Raw genomic sequence first — 16,495 nt, forward strand, 5'->3', positions numbered from 1 at the left:
ATTGTATGAACTTTAATCAAATCACGTTTGCTACTGATCTGGCACTAAGAATATAGAATTGGCATTTGAGAAAGAAATCCAAACTTCCCAGATCTGAGGAATGTCTGTATAGGAACAACAACAAAGTAGTCCAATAATGAAACCTTCCCAAATGTTTTACACACAAAAACAAAAACAAAACAAAACAAAAAACACAAAGCTTGCTGTCACATATATGTGCTTGGTGCTGTTATTAGGATATTTCCTGCAGTTCCTAACAGTTTTCTGGGGTGCAGGATGCAAGAGATGTAAAAGCCGCTGGTTCCAGAAGACCTTTCAAGAATTTTGGGTAGCTTTACATGAATTCCATCTGCAAGTTCTGCCTCCTTCCTTTAGATCAGTACAAATTGCAATTATAGATGGTGCTCAAAATCTTCTCAAAAATACATCTACAGCTACTGCAGAACCTGAAAGCTCCATAAGGACATATGGCCAAGCCTAGAGAATATACAGTATATTTATTTCAGTGTTAAAAATAACAACACATCAGAGAACTCAAATGGATGGATATATTGTCTTCTCCATCATTTACAAAAGAAAGGAACCAGGTGGCTTCATTTTCCCTGTAATTATGTACATTTTAAATATATTTCATAAATTACATTTATTTCATTTTCAGCTATGATTGTTTCAATTGGTTGAAATACAAAAATATTGATCTGTTTAACCATACAAAATTAAAGGGACAAACTAGGTCTGTGATGGTGAAACTTTGGCATGCGTGACACAGGTGGCACACAGAGCCCTCCCTGTGGGCACACAAGCAATTGCCCCAGCTCAGCTCCACCGTGCATACGCATGTGCCTCCCACCAGCCTGCTGGTTTTCAGGTCTCTGGTTTCAGGGCACATGTGGGAGATATGTGTGCAGGGGCAGGGCGCACATGGGATTGTGCATGTATACATGGGGCGGGGCATGTGCAGGGGCTCTCATGCATGTGTGGGAGTCATGCATGCATGTGCGGGGTGGTGGGACTCATGTGGGGAGGTCATGCACGTGGGTGGAGGGAGCATGGGGGCCACACATTGCATTGTGGGTGTGCACCTTTTTTCAGCACGCAATGACAAAAAGTTTAGCCATCACTTAATTAGGTCCTTGTGGTTTGAATTGTGGCATTTGCATGTTTCAGCCTCCTTACCTAATTCTATGTGTAAAAGGGAAAAGCTTGTCTCCATGAGTGGAATCACCCTGAAAAAAAGATGTTGGTAGTATCATATGGAAGTTGTTAAGACAGCATCTCCCCTTTCCCCCCCAAAAAAAATGCTATGGGAAAAAATTACAAAACCATACTTTGCAGAATAGTTAATTTTGAGGTTCATTTATGCTATTTTTGTCTCAGAGTATATAGACCAAAACTATCTCCATATGTATTTCAAAAAGCCTTGATGAGCTCAAGAGTGATGTATGATTTAAGGGAGAAACATGGAATTGGTTGTTCATCCTGATGTCCATTTAACATAGCATTATGGCTATCATCTGCTATGAAGGAATTGTACTAAGAACATTATGCATTTTTAAATGGTTTGGGGTGGTCTTTGGTCTATTTCAGCAAATACACAGTATGGTTTTAATTAGGAAAGGGCGTGGAGTCCCTATTTGTATTGGAATTTGAACTTCATGGATTCTTAGAAGACCCTCTCCTGCCCCTCCTTTCTAAAGACTGAAGCAGAATCATGATGAAAATAATTTTTGGTTGGTTTCCAAAGCCAACCTAAATTTAAGGGAGCCCTAAACATTTCACTCTAAAGACATCAGAACTATGGAACAGAAAAAAAAAATTAAGAGTCACGGCTGTGGTTAAACACAAAACAAAAACAAATCCTAATTCTGTCTAGGGAGGAAAAAAACTAGTATGAAACAGTGGCTTTCAAACGTTAAGTTTGTAAGACATAGATGTCAGAGAAGAACTTACAGTGAAGGGAGAAAAAGAAAAAAAATGCTCAGAAAGCTTGTGTTAGGCATAGTTTGGGATAAGTGGAAAAGAAAAAGGCAATTTTGCTTATGGTATTAGTTCCCCAAAAGACAACCTTGAGCACTACAGTGAAAACTCACTCTTGAAAACCCCTCCTCAGTATTACATTCCAGTATCATTTGACTCCAACATAACTAGGTACAAATATAGATAAATATAGGAACAAAGAGCCGTGACTGGCATGGTGGTTAGAATGCATTATTGCAGGCTAATTCTACTGACTGCCAGCAATTCGATTCTCACCATCTCAAGGTTGACTACAATCCTTCCAAGATCAGTAAAATGAGGACCCAGATTGTTGGGGGCAATATGCTGACTCTACAAACCACTTAGAGAGTACTATAAAGCACTGTGAAGTGGTATAAAGGTCTAAGTATTAGAATAGAATAGAATAGAATAGAATAGAATAGAATAGAATTCTTTATTGACCAAGTGTGATTGGACACACAAGGAATTTATCTTTGGGGTCTTACTGCTATTGCTATAACTCACTTATTTTGCAGTTGACCAATCATTTAACTATCCCCTCAGTTCTTTGATTGTTTTTCACCCCATGGAGATTTTAAAAAATCCTCCCTTTCCCCCCATTCTTATCCCCTTTGTGCTAAACATAAATTTCTTTAGCTGCTATTTTGTATTGTTGGTATTATTTTGCTATAGTAGAGTCCTCTGAGAATTTCCTCTACCTCCAATGAATGATCCTTGTGACAGTCACCCACAACACTTTCCTCTAAAGGGTATTATGAGGGTAGAAAAAGCAGAGGAGGACCATATTTTGCTCTAGTCAGATGCCCAGATCAGCTCCTGACTCTGCTGTTTCCAGAACAGTCTACTACTAGGACATAATAAAAATTATACTAAACAGCTAAAAATATTCTAATGCAGAGCTTGAAGCATTGATGCCGACACTGTACTGATTTTCATATATGCAGATCTTTGATGCACACTTCAATAATTAGCACTGAAGGGGAAAAAACTCTATTATCCAGAAGGCTAGTATGTGCAGTCATGCATGATTCTTATACTGAAGACATTTAGGATAGAAGAATAGCAGCAGAGAAATTTTATTGTTAAAAGAAACTTTAATCAAGAAGAGATTTTTTAAATAATTACAATGATTAAGAATATCAATAGCATATTTTTTGCATCACATTGCCACTGTGTTTTTCTGTTATTATCAAAACCAAAGACTAAATTGTAATTTTTCTTGAAACAGTGCATTTGTTGCTTTGAAATATATTTATAGAAAAGATACTGCAATCCGGAGGGGCCAATCACATTGACTTCTCTTTATGAAAGGCTTAGCTTGTACAAAGCTCTTTCTCATACAATGTGAACTTCAAGATTCATGGCAATATATGTATTCCACAATAGGTAGCACTACAGAAAAAAAAAACCCATTACTTTTCCTTGTTGGTTCAAAAATACAATGCTTGGAGTTTCCTGTTGCCTCAGAGGAGAGGGAAGCCATTCCTTTTGCCTCCATTTTACAAATCCATTTTCTATATAATTGTAATTGTTTACAACAATTGTTAAAGCCCCACCAGGATTTTGGACGCTGAACAATCTGCATTAGAATCATGCCTTTAATTTTAGCTGTGGCTGGGTAGGCTTGTTTATTCAGTGGCAAGAGGAATGCATTCTATCCATTTTTCCTGTTGAAGGCTAGGGTTCTTGAACAGATTGAAGTTCATTTCTAAGTGAATTGCATCAATATGTATTTTTTTAAAATTGACACTTTTTTTTAAAAAAAAGTATGTTTTATACATATGCATTCAAAAAAATAGCACGTAGAAGCACATTATTCCTTCAAGACACATGCAAGTGGGATTCCATGTAAGAATTGAATCTGCTTTGGTGTTGTAGAGGATAAATTGCTAACTCTGTGAATCAGAAAGATTCAAACATTTATGGTACACACTGCACTTTTACAGAATACATCACTTTGAAAGCATAAGGCATGCATGGAGGTTTTATACATTTTAGTAGACAGTATTTTAGAAGCAACATGGATTTCTTGTTTTTGACTCACTGTTAAATATTGTCTTTTAATAAAAATGAGCACTAGTTGCAAAAAAATAAAACAAATATTGTCAAAACAGTATTGAAGACTGTTTATCGAAGTTGATCAAGTTGTGGACTGCATTAGTAGACTCTTATTGTAACACAAAAACAACTTCAGTAGCCTGTTTTTGTAACTGGAACATGTTTCTCAAAGGTGTCGTTGTCCAAGAAAATGGAGGGGAGATTGGAATAGCTTGCAAAACCTAGTACTTCACAGAGGAGAAAGTAGCAATAGAATGTGAGGAGTGGGCATGGTGGTGGTGATAATTAAGATAGGTTGCATTACCAGTAAGTTCTGGCCGAAAAACATTTACGAAAGCTGCTTTGTGATGACCATGTTTCTAGATAATGTTAAAAGATTTAATTTTAAATGGAGAAAATTTAAAAAGATTTTACATTTTAAATGGAGAATTTCAGCTACAGTTAAGTGGAGCTTCCAAGAGCAGAAGCACTGTGCTTTTGGTTATAGTTACTGGTGGGCAAATGAAAGAAGGTTGCCATAGCTATTTCGGAGATGTGGGCTTCCTAGCCAGTGGCCACTATGGGGAGATTGGATACCAGGTGCAAAGTGTTTTTTGTTTCAGGATTCACAGGAGAACCTTGTTTTAGTAGAAAAAAATAAGAAAGAAAAATGCACATGATGCCTTACTATGGTAACAATTTCTAATTGGTGCCTGTTTAATGGACTCCATCTTATTTTGTAAGATGCAATGACAGTTTTCTCAAAAAGCTGCACAGAATTATTTAAAAAGACATTGAAATACAAGGGTCGGTGAGTCAGATTTCCCTAGCGCATCGGTGTCAAACTCGCTGCATCACGTTGATGTCATGTGATATATCACAACATTTTTTCCCTTTGCGAAGCTGGGATAGGTGTGGCCTGCACATAACGCATCCGGCCCGTGAGTTTGACACCCCTGCCTAGAGAATCCATGTATGCAAGATAAACATCAATTAATATTTCATCTATAAATTTGATAGTCTTTTGGTTAGTCACTGTAATTATTTTCTTGTTATTGCAAAACAATAAAAGCCTATAAAAAGGCAACATTTTTGTTAGGCCAATTGAAGATAACAAAATAGTTGCAAGTTGCTTTCTTCCCCCTCATTGTCAACATATCCATTATTGATTCTGTTCATTTTCATTATAGTTTCTTTGGAAATTAAAATATGTTTGAATGAGTGAATGGCAGTCATGGTGCATTCTATTATTCGAGTATGGTAAAATGGTTTATTTCAGTATACCTTTCCCAGTGTCAAAATGTGCCATTTTTCACAGCAGAGTACCAGCAATATTTTCATGGAAGCAGTCAACTCTAAGCATCACCACCATATTACATTTAGTTTAACAAACTAATACACAAGTAATTTTACTCTCATGTTAGTTTGTGCCATTACCACAATGTCATATATTTTTGAAACTTACTACATCATCATATATAGGAAATATTTAGATCATTTTTAATGATAATGGACACATTCACAAGTTTGACATATTTAATTTATACAAAGAGAATTTCATTCAGTGTAAACAAGCATAGGAAAAATACTTTTAAGATGGTCTTTGGAACAAGAACTTTGTTTGAAATCGGTATGGAATGAAAACTACAGTTATTCCATTCTTCCCCAACTTGGCTCCCTCCAGCTGTTTTAAGTCTACGGGTTTCCCATCATCTCTAGCTAACATGATGCTCTGGGAATAGCACTTCCGATACCTTTTAACGACATTATATTTGGAAATGATGGCATAATTTCTTACCATATAATAATTATAATTAATTCACGTTAAGAAACAGTGTGCTTTAAATCATCAAATCAAAACTATTTTTCAGCACTAAATATTCATGCTACAGTTTCTTTTGCTAAACAGCCTGTGTCATGTATAGCAATAATTTAGGAATTTTAAAAAGACATCTTGGACATAAAAATGGGTAGTGGAATATGTAAACATTATGATATACCTGAAACACTGGAAGGAAATGGATACAAGGATATAAGTCATATCATTGCATTAAAATGTCAAAATAGGGGAAAGCACAATTTGTAGTGATTGAAGAAAACGATTAGCCCACAAAGGCTGCTCATGATTCAACTGTGTTCTTTATTTTTCATTATTTTTTAATATTTATCTTGTCAGGTGGAGAAAATGGCCCCAGCAAAAACATCACAATATTTCTCTATAACTATCCTTTAGTTGAAGATTGAAGTTTATTTTCCTGAGTAAAGTCACTGATGTTTTCAATATCTTCCTTAATTGTTCAAATAAAATAAGGCAGTTAATGATTATATCACTCGATCTTTCCCATCCAGAATTGTACAGCTATTTAGTCTTTAACAGATCTGTTTTCCTAGAAATGCAAATAATAAAATTGCCTTCAGCACCAACTGTGATCAATTGCCTTGGATTAGATGAGCAACTTGGATCATGGCAGATCCTTGAGAATCACTGATGTCAAACAGCAAATTGCACAGTTCAAGATTTATTTTCAGACAAAAGATCTCATATTCTGTTTTGATATCTTTTTTCTGCTTAGAATTAACTTAGATGTGGTTGCAGATAACGCTGTTCACTAAATTGAAAATAAAATGTCTTTCATGTTAATAACATTTGCATCTGGAAAAAAAAGCTTTTTCCCCCTAAGGAAACAAGCAAATTCCATGAACAAAAAATTGCTTCCCAATTATAAAAGTGAATTTTGTGCTTCTTTTTAAAAAGAAAAATCCAAATTTTGTGAACTCCAATTAGATCACTTTGTTTTTTCTCTGGTCCATTTGATCATAGTCTCTGGTGAACGGTACAGGAATATTAGCTTAGCATATAAATCTTCCTCTAGTTCTAATTCACCAGTCTCCCGCACTAAGAAGATATCTGTACACAGCTTTAGAATACGATCCACGTTGGGGAGCTCTTCAAACATAATAGAGTGGGATATTCCACTGAAGAATTCACGGACAAATTTTCCTATTACCAGCACAACTGAAGCATATAAACCCATAATTCTGCAAAACATGAAAGAAAAACATTAATATTTTAAAATGGGCAATAATTTGAAAAGAGACAGATAGACAGGCCTAGAGCAGAGATGCAGCATGGCTAGATAAGGGGTATGGGATGCCTCAGGAAAGTGGTAAGGTATGGATGGGATGGCTCAGCCTAGGCTGTGTGCAAGTGTCTCTCCCATGACCAGCTGAAAATCTTCCTTAGATTTTCAGCCCCAAAGCTGAAGGACTTGTCCACAGCAACCCCTCCCCCCAATTCACACCTGACCTTGGTCTCTCTCTCCGCCCCAAGACATTTTGCACTCTTTACCTGGGACTCCGTCCACTTAATAATCCACAAGATTGCATAATAACTGCAACTGAGAGTCTCATGATTGCAGCTGTTAAATAAAGTGATCATGTGACATCTTGCTTAAAGACTGTTTTACCCAATAACTGATATTCCAGGTCCATTTATGGTTGTAAGTCAAGGACTATATGTAGAGCATAAAATCAGCAATTGCCAACTATAAGTCTCAAGCAGTCCTTTGGTTAATTTTTTGCATCTCTTTTTTCCCATTTGAGTACTGAATGATGTTTGTTTTTCTGATTAGGGGGGCAGTTGACTTCTATATACTGTAATTGTAAACCACTTATCCGCTTTCAAGCTCTTCTAGCATTCACCCTCATTAATGTCGTGGTGGGCTGGATTATACTCTGTTGCCTATATTTTAACCCAAATTGCAAATTGATGGGATAAATTAGCTATGGGAGCTTTCAGCCCCAATAAATTTTTCCATTAAAATGTAACTAACTGGATTCAGTCCAATTTATGATTCTGTTTTATTGATGGTAAAACTACCATTAATACCATCCAGTTACAGGATCTTCTACTTTGTCATAAGGATAAACGTGATGTGATAAGAATTGATAGCAATCACCTTTTAAAATGTACGAAACCAGAGACACTTATGCCCAAACATGTTATCAGACATGAGAGCAGTTGCTATCAAAAACTAGAAAAATATGCAGTTTAAACTGCAGTTTGGGGACCAATTTTGACTGGCTTGGAGGTCTTTGGAGTATATGTTCCAAAATGGATCCATAACTGTTGAACAGTGCCAGGTCCGGTTGGAAGCATGAGATCTGACGCACAGCAGTAATAAATCAAATAGTCAGATTCTAAGCACTTTCTTTATTCCTTCAGAATATACTGAAAGCAGTGTAGGCTTGTGAGAGGACTTACTTTATAGCTGTATACATCTAAATAGATGCCCATATTATATGTATGGTAGTTGTTGAGAATAGTTATGACAGACTCCTTTGCATATATTTTATCATCTAGGGTTTTCAGTTATCTTACAGCCTTTAGAACTTGATCTTTTTCAGCCATTCATAATCACTTGATAATTTGGACATGATTTTTGGAGATAATGGCAATGAAAGCAGTCTCCTTCAGATGATCACATGTGAGGAAAGTTTGCTTCAATACAATGTAAATAAAAACAGTAATGCAATGTTTCTTACATTACACAACATAAAAAAACATAAACAATGTTTCTTATATTACACAACAATGTTAACATGAAGTATTTGCTTACCCATAACCTGCCAAAAATCCAAGACTGGGAGGACTGACTTTGTCACTGAACACAATTAGTTCCAATCTAGTTTTATTTGACTCCAAAAATTTGTTCTTCTGGTTTAAAACCCACCATTCATGAAGTTGAGCAGACTCATTATTTTTGGATAGTGAAACAGTGATATCTTTAAACTTCCCACCTACAAAAAGGAAGAGAAGGAACAAAAAAAAAACCCATTCTTTTTATTAGCTATTCCAGAGGCATCCAGCCTGCAGCCCATGGGCCACATGCAGCCCTGGACAGCTAATAATGTGCTCCCACAAGAACATAAACTTTAAATTTTATCTTTATATGCTTATATACATTGTGTTTATATACACTAATTATATTGCATATTTTATATGTGGCCCAAGACAATTCTTCTTCACTTGATGCGGCTCAGGCAAGCCAAAAGGTTGGACACCTCTGAGCTATTCAGAGAAGCAAGAAAATACTTTTTCAATTTCCCACCAAAAAAAAAAATGGAATCAATGACCTCACACCACACAAATGTTTCATAATTGTAAAATAATCTATGTTAGAGATAAGTTTACCACTGCATCTGTTCACAGTGAAGAATTAACTTAATGTCAATATATACTTCTGTATAGCTTTGTAGATTAGTGTCTATAAAAGAGAATACTTTCTGAAAACTTAGCCACCCTTCTTTTAAGCCTTCAGTTTGTCTGATCAAGGCCTGTATGTCTGAAAATAAGAGGAAGCAAATGAAATCCTTCTCCCTTCTCCTAACATGCTACCTTCCACTGCAGTAATAGGAGTGCTGTAGGATCCTTGATTGTAAGCAATACTGCACAAGCAGAACTGTTTCAATCTACAAGGCTTTATAATCTGTAGGTAATCCTTGCGTAATGACCATTTGTTTAGAGACCATTCAAAGTTATGATGATGCCAGTCCTCCAAATTACAGCCAGTGTAGTACCCCTGGTCATGTGATATAATTTGAGTGCTTGGAAAGCTGCCAGCATGCACTTCAACTTTCCTTACCTGTCTATTTCCTCTCTCCCTCCATCCTTTTGGCTGTCGTTACCAGAGTTGGGTTGCTCCCAGTTTGGCTGAACCGGTAGTGGTGGCGGAGGGAGGCTCCACCCACCTGCCTGGACGCTTCTGTGCATGCACAGAAGTGTTACGCATGCACAAAAGCATTACACATGTGCGCAAGCACCACATGAGCATGAGTGACCTGGTAGTAAACCAGTTAACAACCCACCACTTGTCCTTTCCCTGATGCCACCTCCTGCCCCTTCTGCCCTCTGCTGACTATTGCCATCTTCTTCATGCTGCCAATGAAGTGTGTCCAGAAGAAGCAGCTACTGACATTTTTGGAATGCTGCACAAGACATTCACATGGCATCACAAGGCTTCCCCATTGCTTCGCAAGGCCGCAGGAAGGTCTCACGAATGGCCAGCAGCTACCTTGCCAGACATACTTTGTCAACAGTGGAAGAAAATAGTGAACGTCAGGTAGGGCTGACAGGAGTAGGCAGAGGTAGGTAGTGGTGATGAAGTGCAGGGATAGGCAGGTGTGGGGAATTGAAATGGAGTACAGCACAATATGGCCAAAAAGAGTGTGAGGTTCTGGCTTAATGATCATAACTGGGAAGCAGAGGTGCTGTCGCTAAATTATGCAATCATGTGGTAATTCACCTTATGATAATTTTGCTTAGTGATGGAAATTCTGGTCTCAATTAGGGTCATTAAAGCAAGGACTATCTGTAATGCAAGTTGTGATAAAATCAAGAGAGAAGAGGCTACTTCCCCCACTAAATATAAGGAAAAACTGGTTCCATGAAAGATGCATTTAATACTATCTCAAAGTCATGAAAACCCTCTTATTATTCTTTAATCAAGCCAATAGGAGACAAATTATTAAAAGGTGTTAGATGCAAAAAAAAACATTTTGTCAGCACTTTCTGTTATCATTCTTGCTGTCAAGCAAAATCAAGCGTTTAATAGTGAGTGCATGAATCAAACAAGTGGCAAGAAAATAGGGGCAGTCAGGCATAACACAGGTTATGTAGATAGTAAACACAGGGTCAATCAAAATGGACTCAAATGTCTATACACCAATGAACAGAGTATGAGGAATAAACAGGGTGAATTAGAAATGCAAGTAAATGAGGGCAGATACGATATTGTTGCCATTACAGAAACTTGGTGGGATGAAATCCACAAATGGAACATACAGCTAGAAGGATTTAAATTATTTAAAAGAAAGAAACCAAATAAAAGAGGAGGTGGAGTTGCACATCTCTACAGAAATAGAGTACAACAATGAGAACTATTGTGAATGCATTTGGGTCAATATTAAAGATTGGGGGGAAATGACATTGCCATAGGTCAATATTACAGGCCACCCAACCAAGCAGAGGAAGTAGATGAACTTTTTGCCAGTCAGCTAACTAAGGTATGTAGGAAGCACACCACAATAGTAATGGGGAATTTTAACTACCCCGACATCAACTAGGAAACCAAGTGGAAGATCCAACAGGTTCCTAACGAACCTAGCAGACAATTTTGTTTCCCAAAAAGTAGAGAAGGGAACAAGGGGATCAAATATTAGACTTAATTCTCACTAACAGAGAGGAAATGATAGAAGGTGTTGAAGCCACAGGAACCCTGGGGGCAAGTGACCATGCAATATTGGAGTTCAACATTATGCAAACAAAAGTAGTAGAACAAAGTCAAACCAGAGTCTTGGATTTTAAGAGAGCTAATTTCAATAAACCTAGAGAGAGCTTGGGAAGAATTCCATGGATGAGAATCTTCAAGTTGAAAACAATTGAAGAAGCTTGGGAAATTTTGAAAAATGAGATTACAAAAGCTCAGTCTAGCACAATACCAATGAAGAAAAATAACAGCTCCCAAAAGAAACCAGCATGGCTGCATAAAGAACTCTCTGACAAATTAAAAGACAAAAAAGTTAAATATAAAAAGTGGAAAGAGGGGTACATAACTAAGGCAGAATATCAGCAAATAGCCCGAGCCTATAACGATGAAGTAAGGAAAGCTAAGACTCATAATGAAAAAAGGCTTGCCACAAAAGTAAAAAATAACAACAAAAAAAGCTTCTTCAAACATATTAAAAACAAGAAAAAGGTTAAGGAAACAATTGGTCCATTGTTGGGAGAAAGTGGCAAGAAGGTGACAAGCAACAGGGAGAAAGCAAAACTATTTAACTCATTTTTTTGCATCTGTCTTTACACAAAGGGATAAAACAGTCCAACCTATCAAAAACAGCACCACAACAATCAGATTAGGAACACAAATTGAAATAGGGAAGAAAATGGTAAGTGAGCACCTGTCTACCCTAAACGAGTTCAAATCACCAGGACCGGATGGATTACACCCCAGGGTTCTGAAGGAACTGGCAGATGAAATCTCAGAACCACTGAACTATATCTTTCAGAGATCCTGGAGCACCGGGGAACTGCCAGAAGACTGGAAAAGAGCTGATGTGGTTCTCATCTTCAAAAAAGGAAAAAAAGAATCCAGGAAACTATAGACCTATCAGTCTGACCTCAATACCAGGAAAGATTCGAGAAAGCAATGAATTAGCAAACACCTAGAAGTAAATAAAGTAATAGCCAAAAGCCAACATGGGTTTGTCAAAAGCAGATCATGCCAGACTACTCTTATTGCATTCTTTGACAAAGTGAAAAATTAGTGAACCAGAGGAATGCCATCAATATAGTTTACTTGGACTTCAGTAAAGCATTTGATAAGCTAGACCATAACCTACTACTAGATAAAGTAGAAGAATTAGACAGTGTCACCACCAGATGGATTCGCAACTGGCTGACCAACCACACTCAACGTGTAGTCCTCAATGGAACTGCATCTACATGGAGGAAAGTATGCAGTGGAGTACCCCAAGGCTCTGTTTTAGGCCCAGTACTCTTCAACATCTTCATTAATGATTTGGATGAGGGAATAAATGGGAACTCATCAAATTTGCAGATGACACCAAGCTGGCAGGAATAGCCAACATTCCAGAAGACAGGCTTAAGATACAGAAGGATCTTGACAAACTTGAACATTGGGCACTATGTAATAAAATGAAATTTAATGGTGAAAACAGTAAGGTTCTACATTTAGGCAAGAAAAATGAAATGCACAGGTACAGTATAGGTGGTACCTTGCTCAATAGTAGTAATTGTGAAAAGGATCTTGGAGTCCTAGTGAACAACCATTTAAATATGAGCCAGCAGTGTGCAGCAGCTGCCAAAAAGCCAGCACAGTTCTAGGCTACATAAACAGAGGGATGGAATCAAGATAGCCGTTTGTCTGAAATGGTATAGGGTTTCCTGCCTAGGCAGGGGGTAGACTAGAAGACCTCCAAGGTCCCTTCCAACTCTGCTATTGCATTGTATTGTAAAGCCTTTGAGGCACCACAAAAGGAAACATTTATTTATTTTTGTTTCTAAGTATGATTCAACCCCATCCCTTAATCTGCAACATGGGAGACTCATAAATTACAAAACAATATTTTATCAATTGAAAGAATGCTGAAAATTCATACCTTCCAAAAGTTGTTTTATAGGCTTTGCAGCATTATCGCTAGGTGCTTTGATATAATGTGGATATACTCCAGCAAGCATCCTAGGTAAGGAACAACATGATTTAAGCATATTTAATAGCAATTTATTTACAATGTTTGATGGTCATAATTGATCTCTCTTTTCTCATACAATGACTGGCTAAAGTCATTCCAGCACCATAAGTGACTCACAATTTTAACATGTCTCCCTGGTTTCAGTCCAAAACTCTATTTGATTCACTACATTGGCTCACTATTATAATTATAAGTATTTATGTGTAATTCCCAGCTGGCAAATTCCATGTTCATTTTCTTTTTAAATTTATTGCTCTTCAATATTATGAAATTTTGAGGACAGCTAGCCCATCATCAAAGTATTCTCAATGTTGGTATCAGAAGGGTTACATTTTTCTATTAAAACAAAGTCTAGGATGGATAACTATTTATCTAAATCTTTAAAGAATTTTCTATGATCCAACTACAGTAAAAACATTGCTTAATTGAGATTTTGACATATATCCAGGTGGTCCTCAACTTATGACCACAATTGAGTCTAATATTTCTGTTGCTCAGCAAGACAGTTATTAAATGAGTTTTGTCCCATTTTACGATCTTTTTTTAACACAGTTGTTAAGGGAATTGCTGCAGTTCTTAAATTAGTAACATGATTATTAAATGAATCTGGCTTCCCCATTGACTTTGCTTGTCAGATGGTTGTAAAAGGTAATCACAATAACCCTTGGACATTGCACCCATCGTAAATATGAGTCAGTTACCATGTGTTTGACATTTGATCAGGTGACCATGGGGCTGCTGCATTAGTTATAAGTATGAAAAACGGTCATAACCCCCCCCCCCCCCCAATGCTGTTTTAACTTCAAATGATTAATTGTTGCAAGTTGAGGATTACTTGCACAGGTTTCTGCTTCTTTAATAGTACTATACAATAAAAACTACCAAGGCTACATGTGAGTGTATTTGTTGAATACTGTAGCACATAGTATCAGTTAAAAATACTGAATGTTTAACAAGGGTGGAAAGATAATAGCCACAATATGTAATCTTTCCCCCATTCTTTATAGGTAACTCCAGGTTTGTTATTTTTCTGTTTGAAACTGGCTATTTGTTCCTCTTAAAGGCCTTTGCAGATGATTGATATGCATTTATAAAAATGAAGAATGCTATCCAGAAGGTTATAATTCAGTAATTAGTTCAATTTAGGGACCATTATATAAGGATTTAATACCAACATGAAGGTGAAGTAATATATTCTTTCTACTGAGGAAGGAAGGAGGGAAGGAAATAAATTATGGCACCTATATAATATAAAATATTTGCAAATATAATACACTCATGATCTTTTTCTAGTTATATATATAAGAAATAAAATCTCATGTATTTTAGAATACATCAAAAAGTACTTACACAGAGTGGTTTATATGTTGATTTGGATTTTCCATCATTGCTGCAATTTTTTTTCTTGTATCAGCTGGTAGATTGTGAGATATTTTATCTGAGACTGTTTCTGCTTTTGCTCCAAGAGAGATGTTTCTTTAATAAATATTTGACAAAAATCTATTATTTAATCATTCAGTAACATATATTACAAACTACTGCATTTCTCTAATTGTTATATTCAACATAATCACTAGATAGAGGAGATTTTGAAATGCTAATTTGACTGACAACTCTATTCTATGAACACTTGCAATTATTATTGTTGTTATTATTAATACAATACAATAGCAAAGTTGGAAGGGACCGTGGAGATCTTCTAGTCCAACCCCCTGCCTAGGCAAGAAACCCTATACCATTTCAGACAAATGGCTATCCAACATCTTCTTAAAGACTTCCAGTGTTGGGGCATTCACAACTTCTGGAGGCAAGCTTTTCCACTGATTAATTTTTCTAACTGTCAGGAAATTTCTCCTCAATTCTAAATTGCTTCTCTCCTTGATTAGTTTCCACCCATTGCTTCTTGTTCTACCCTCAGGTGCCTTGGAGAATAGTTTGACTCCCTCTTCTTTGTGGCAACCCATGAGATATTGGAACACTGCTATTATGTCTCCCCTAGTCCTTTTCATTAAACTAGAGATACCCAGTTCCTGCAACTGTTCTTCATATGTTTTAGTCTCCAGTCCCCTAATCATCTTTGTTGCTCTTCTGCACTCTTTCTAGAGTCTCCACATCTTTTCTACATCTTGGTGACCAAAACTGAATACAGTATTCCAAGTGTGGCCTTATCAAGGCATTATAAAGAGGTATTTTGTTGTTGTTGTTGTTGTTGTTGTTATTGTTATTATTATTATTATCATTATACTTATTTATTTGACATTTATCTCATCATGGGGCTACTCTAGGCTGTGGCTTCTATTCTCACAAATAAAACAAACTTCAGATTTGTTTCCCGCTGCCTCAGTACTGTAAAAATTGTTGCTAATTGATAAATTGATGCTAATAATTTTCCAGGGACTAAGATTTTATGTTAAGGAGGCTGACTTTTCATATCTTTTACACACTTAGATAACAGAGATGCATGGTAGCATATTTTTTACTGGGAATGTAAAATATTTAAACTGGATTCCTACTGCAAATAACCTTTACACTAAGTGTTCCATAAACAATTATGACATCCATAAAAAATCTTACAACAATATTCATTAGCACTAAAACTAAGGTTAAATTGGTGGTTAAACAAGATGGCAGATTGACAGATAGGCAACAGAATGAATATTATAAATATTTAAGAATAATTTTCATATCTCAGGATTGTGGGGCTTGCAGTTATCATATGGAGTAAATAATGCTCAAAATGCATCATCCTCATTATCCTCATCTCACACAGCTGGTGGGTTCCACATTCTTTCAGTGCTAATTATTTTAATACTGAACTTTATCACTTTTGCTACATGAAGTCCAGGCCTATGATTATTGCTATTTTTTATATAAAAGAGATTATTCCAATCAATAATCTTTACCATATTTTACTTCTAACAATTTTCTTATCCAGACAAAAAAGCGATATGCCGCTATATTATACCTTTGAATGTTCCATGAAATAACCAAAGAAAAATCAGGATTATCTGCCTTGAGCTCTTTTATCATATTTTTTCTGCTAGGAGGGCTGATGGTCCATAAAGAATTTGAACTGCCTTCTAGCTGAGCCACTGTTATATCTTCTATCGCATAGTTTTCTAGAAATTGTAAAGCACCCTTTAAAAAAAATAAAAGAAATTATCTCTATTTGTTGTCTGTAGAACTG

The 16,495-nt window shown here is 36.4% G+C and overlaps 1 protein-coding gene across 1 annotated transcript in view; it reads right to left on the bottom strand.

The window, feature by feature from the left end:
- Positions 1 to 3,875: 3,875 nt before the first annotated feature.
- The window catches only part of PIEZO2 (piezo type mechanosensitive ion channel component 2), a 217,105-nt gene continuing 204,485 nt past the window's right edge, over positions 3,876 to 16,495 (bottom strand). Inside the window, exons 50-54 of the mRNA XM_087707301.1 lie at positions 16,274 to 16,446; positions 14,659 to 14,784; positions 13,216 to 13,295; positions 8,655 to 8,835; positions 3,876 to 7,074 (exon numbers count right to left, since the gene is read on the bottom strand). Of these exons, the coding sequence (XP_087563427.1) occupies positions 6,822 to 7,074; positions 8,655 to 8,835; positions 13,216 to 13,295; positions 14,659 to 14,784; positions 16,274 to 16,446 (813 nt within the window). The 3' untranslated portion in view covers positions 3,876 to 6,821. The remainder of the gene's footprint in view (positions 7,075 to 8,654; positions 8,836 to 13,215; positions 13,296 to 14,658; positions 14,785 to 16,273; positions 16,447 to 16,495) is intronic.

This window comes from Thamnophis sirtalis, unplaced genomic scaffold (assembly GCF_051295495.1).
Source record: "Thamnophis sirtalis isolate CommonGarterSnake01/CBP01778 unplaced genomic scaffold, rThaSir2_p1.2 scaffold_2, whole genome shotgun sequence".
Taxonomy (NCBI): domain Eukaryota; kingdom Metazoa; phylum Chordata; class Lepidosauria; order Squamata; family Natricidae; genus Thamnophis; species Thamnophis sirtalis.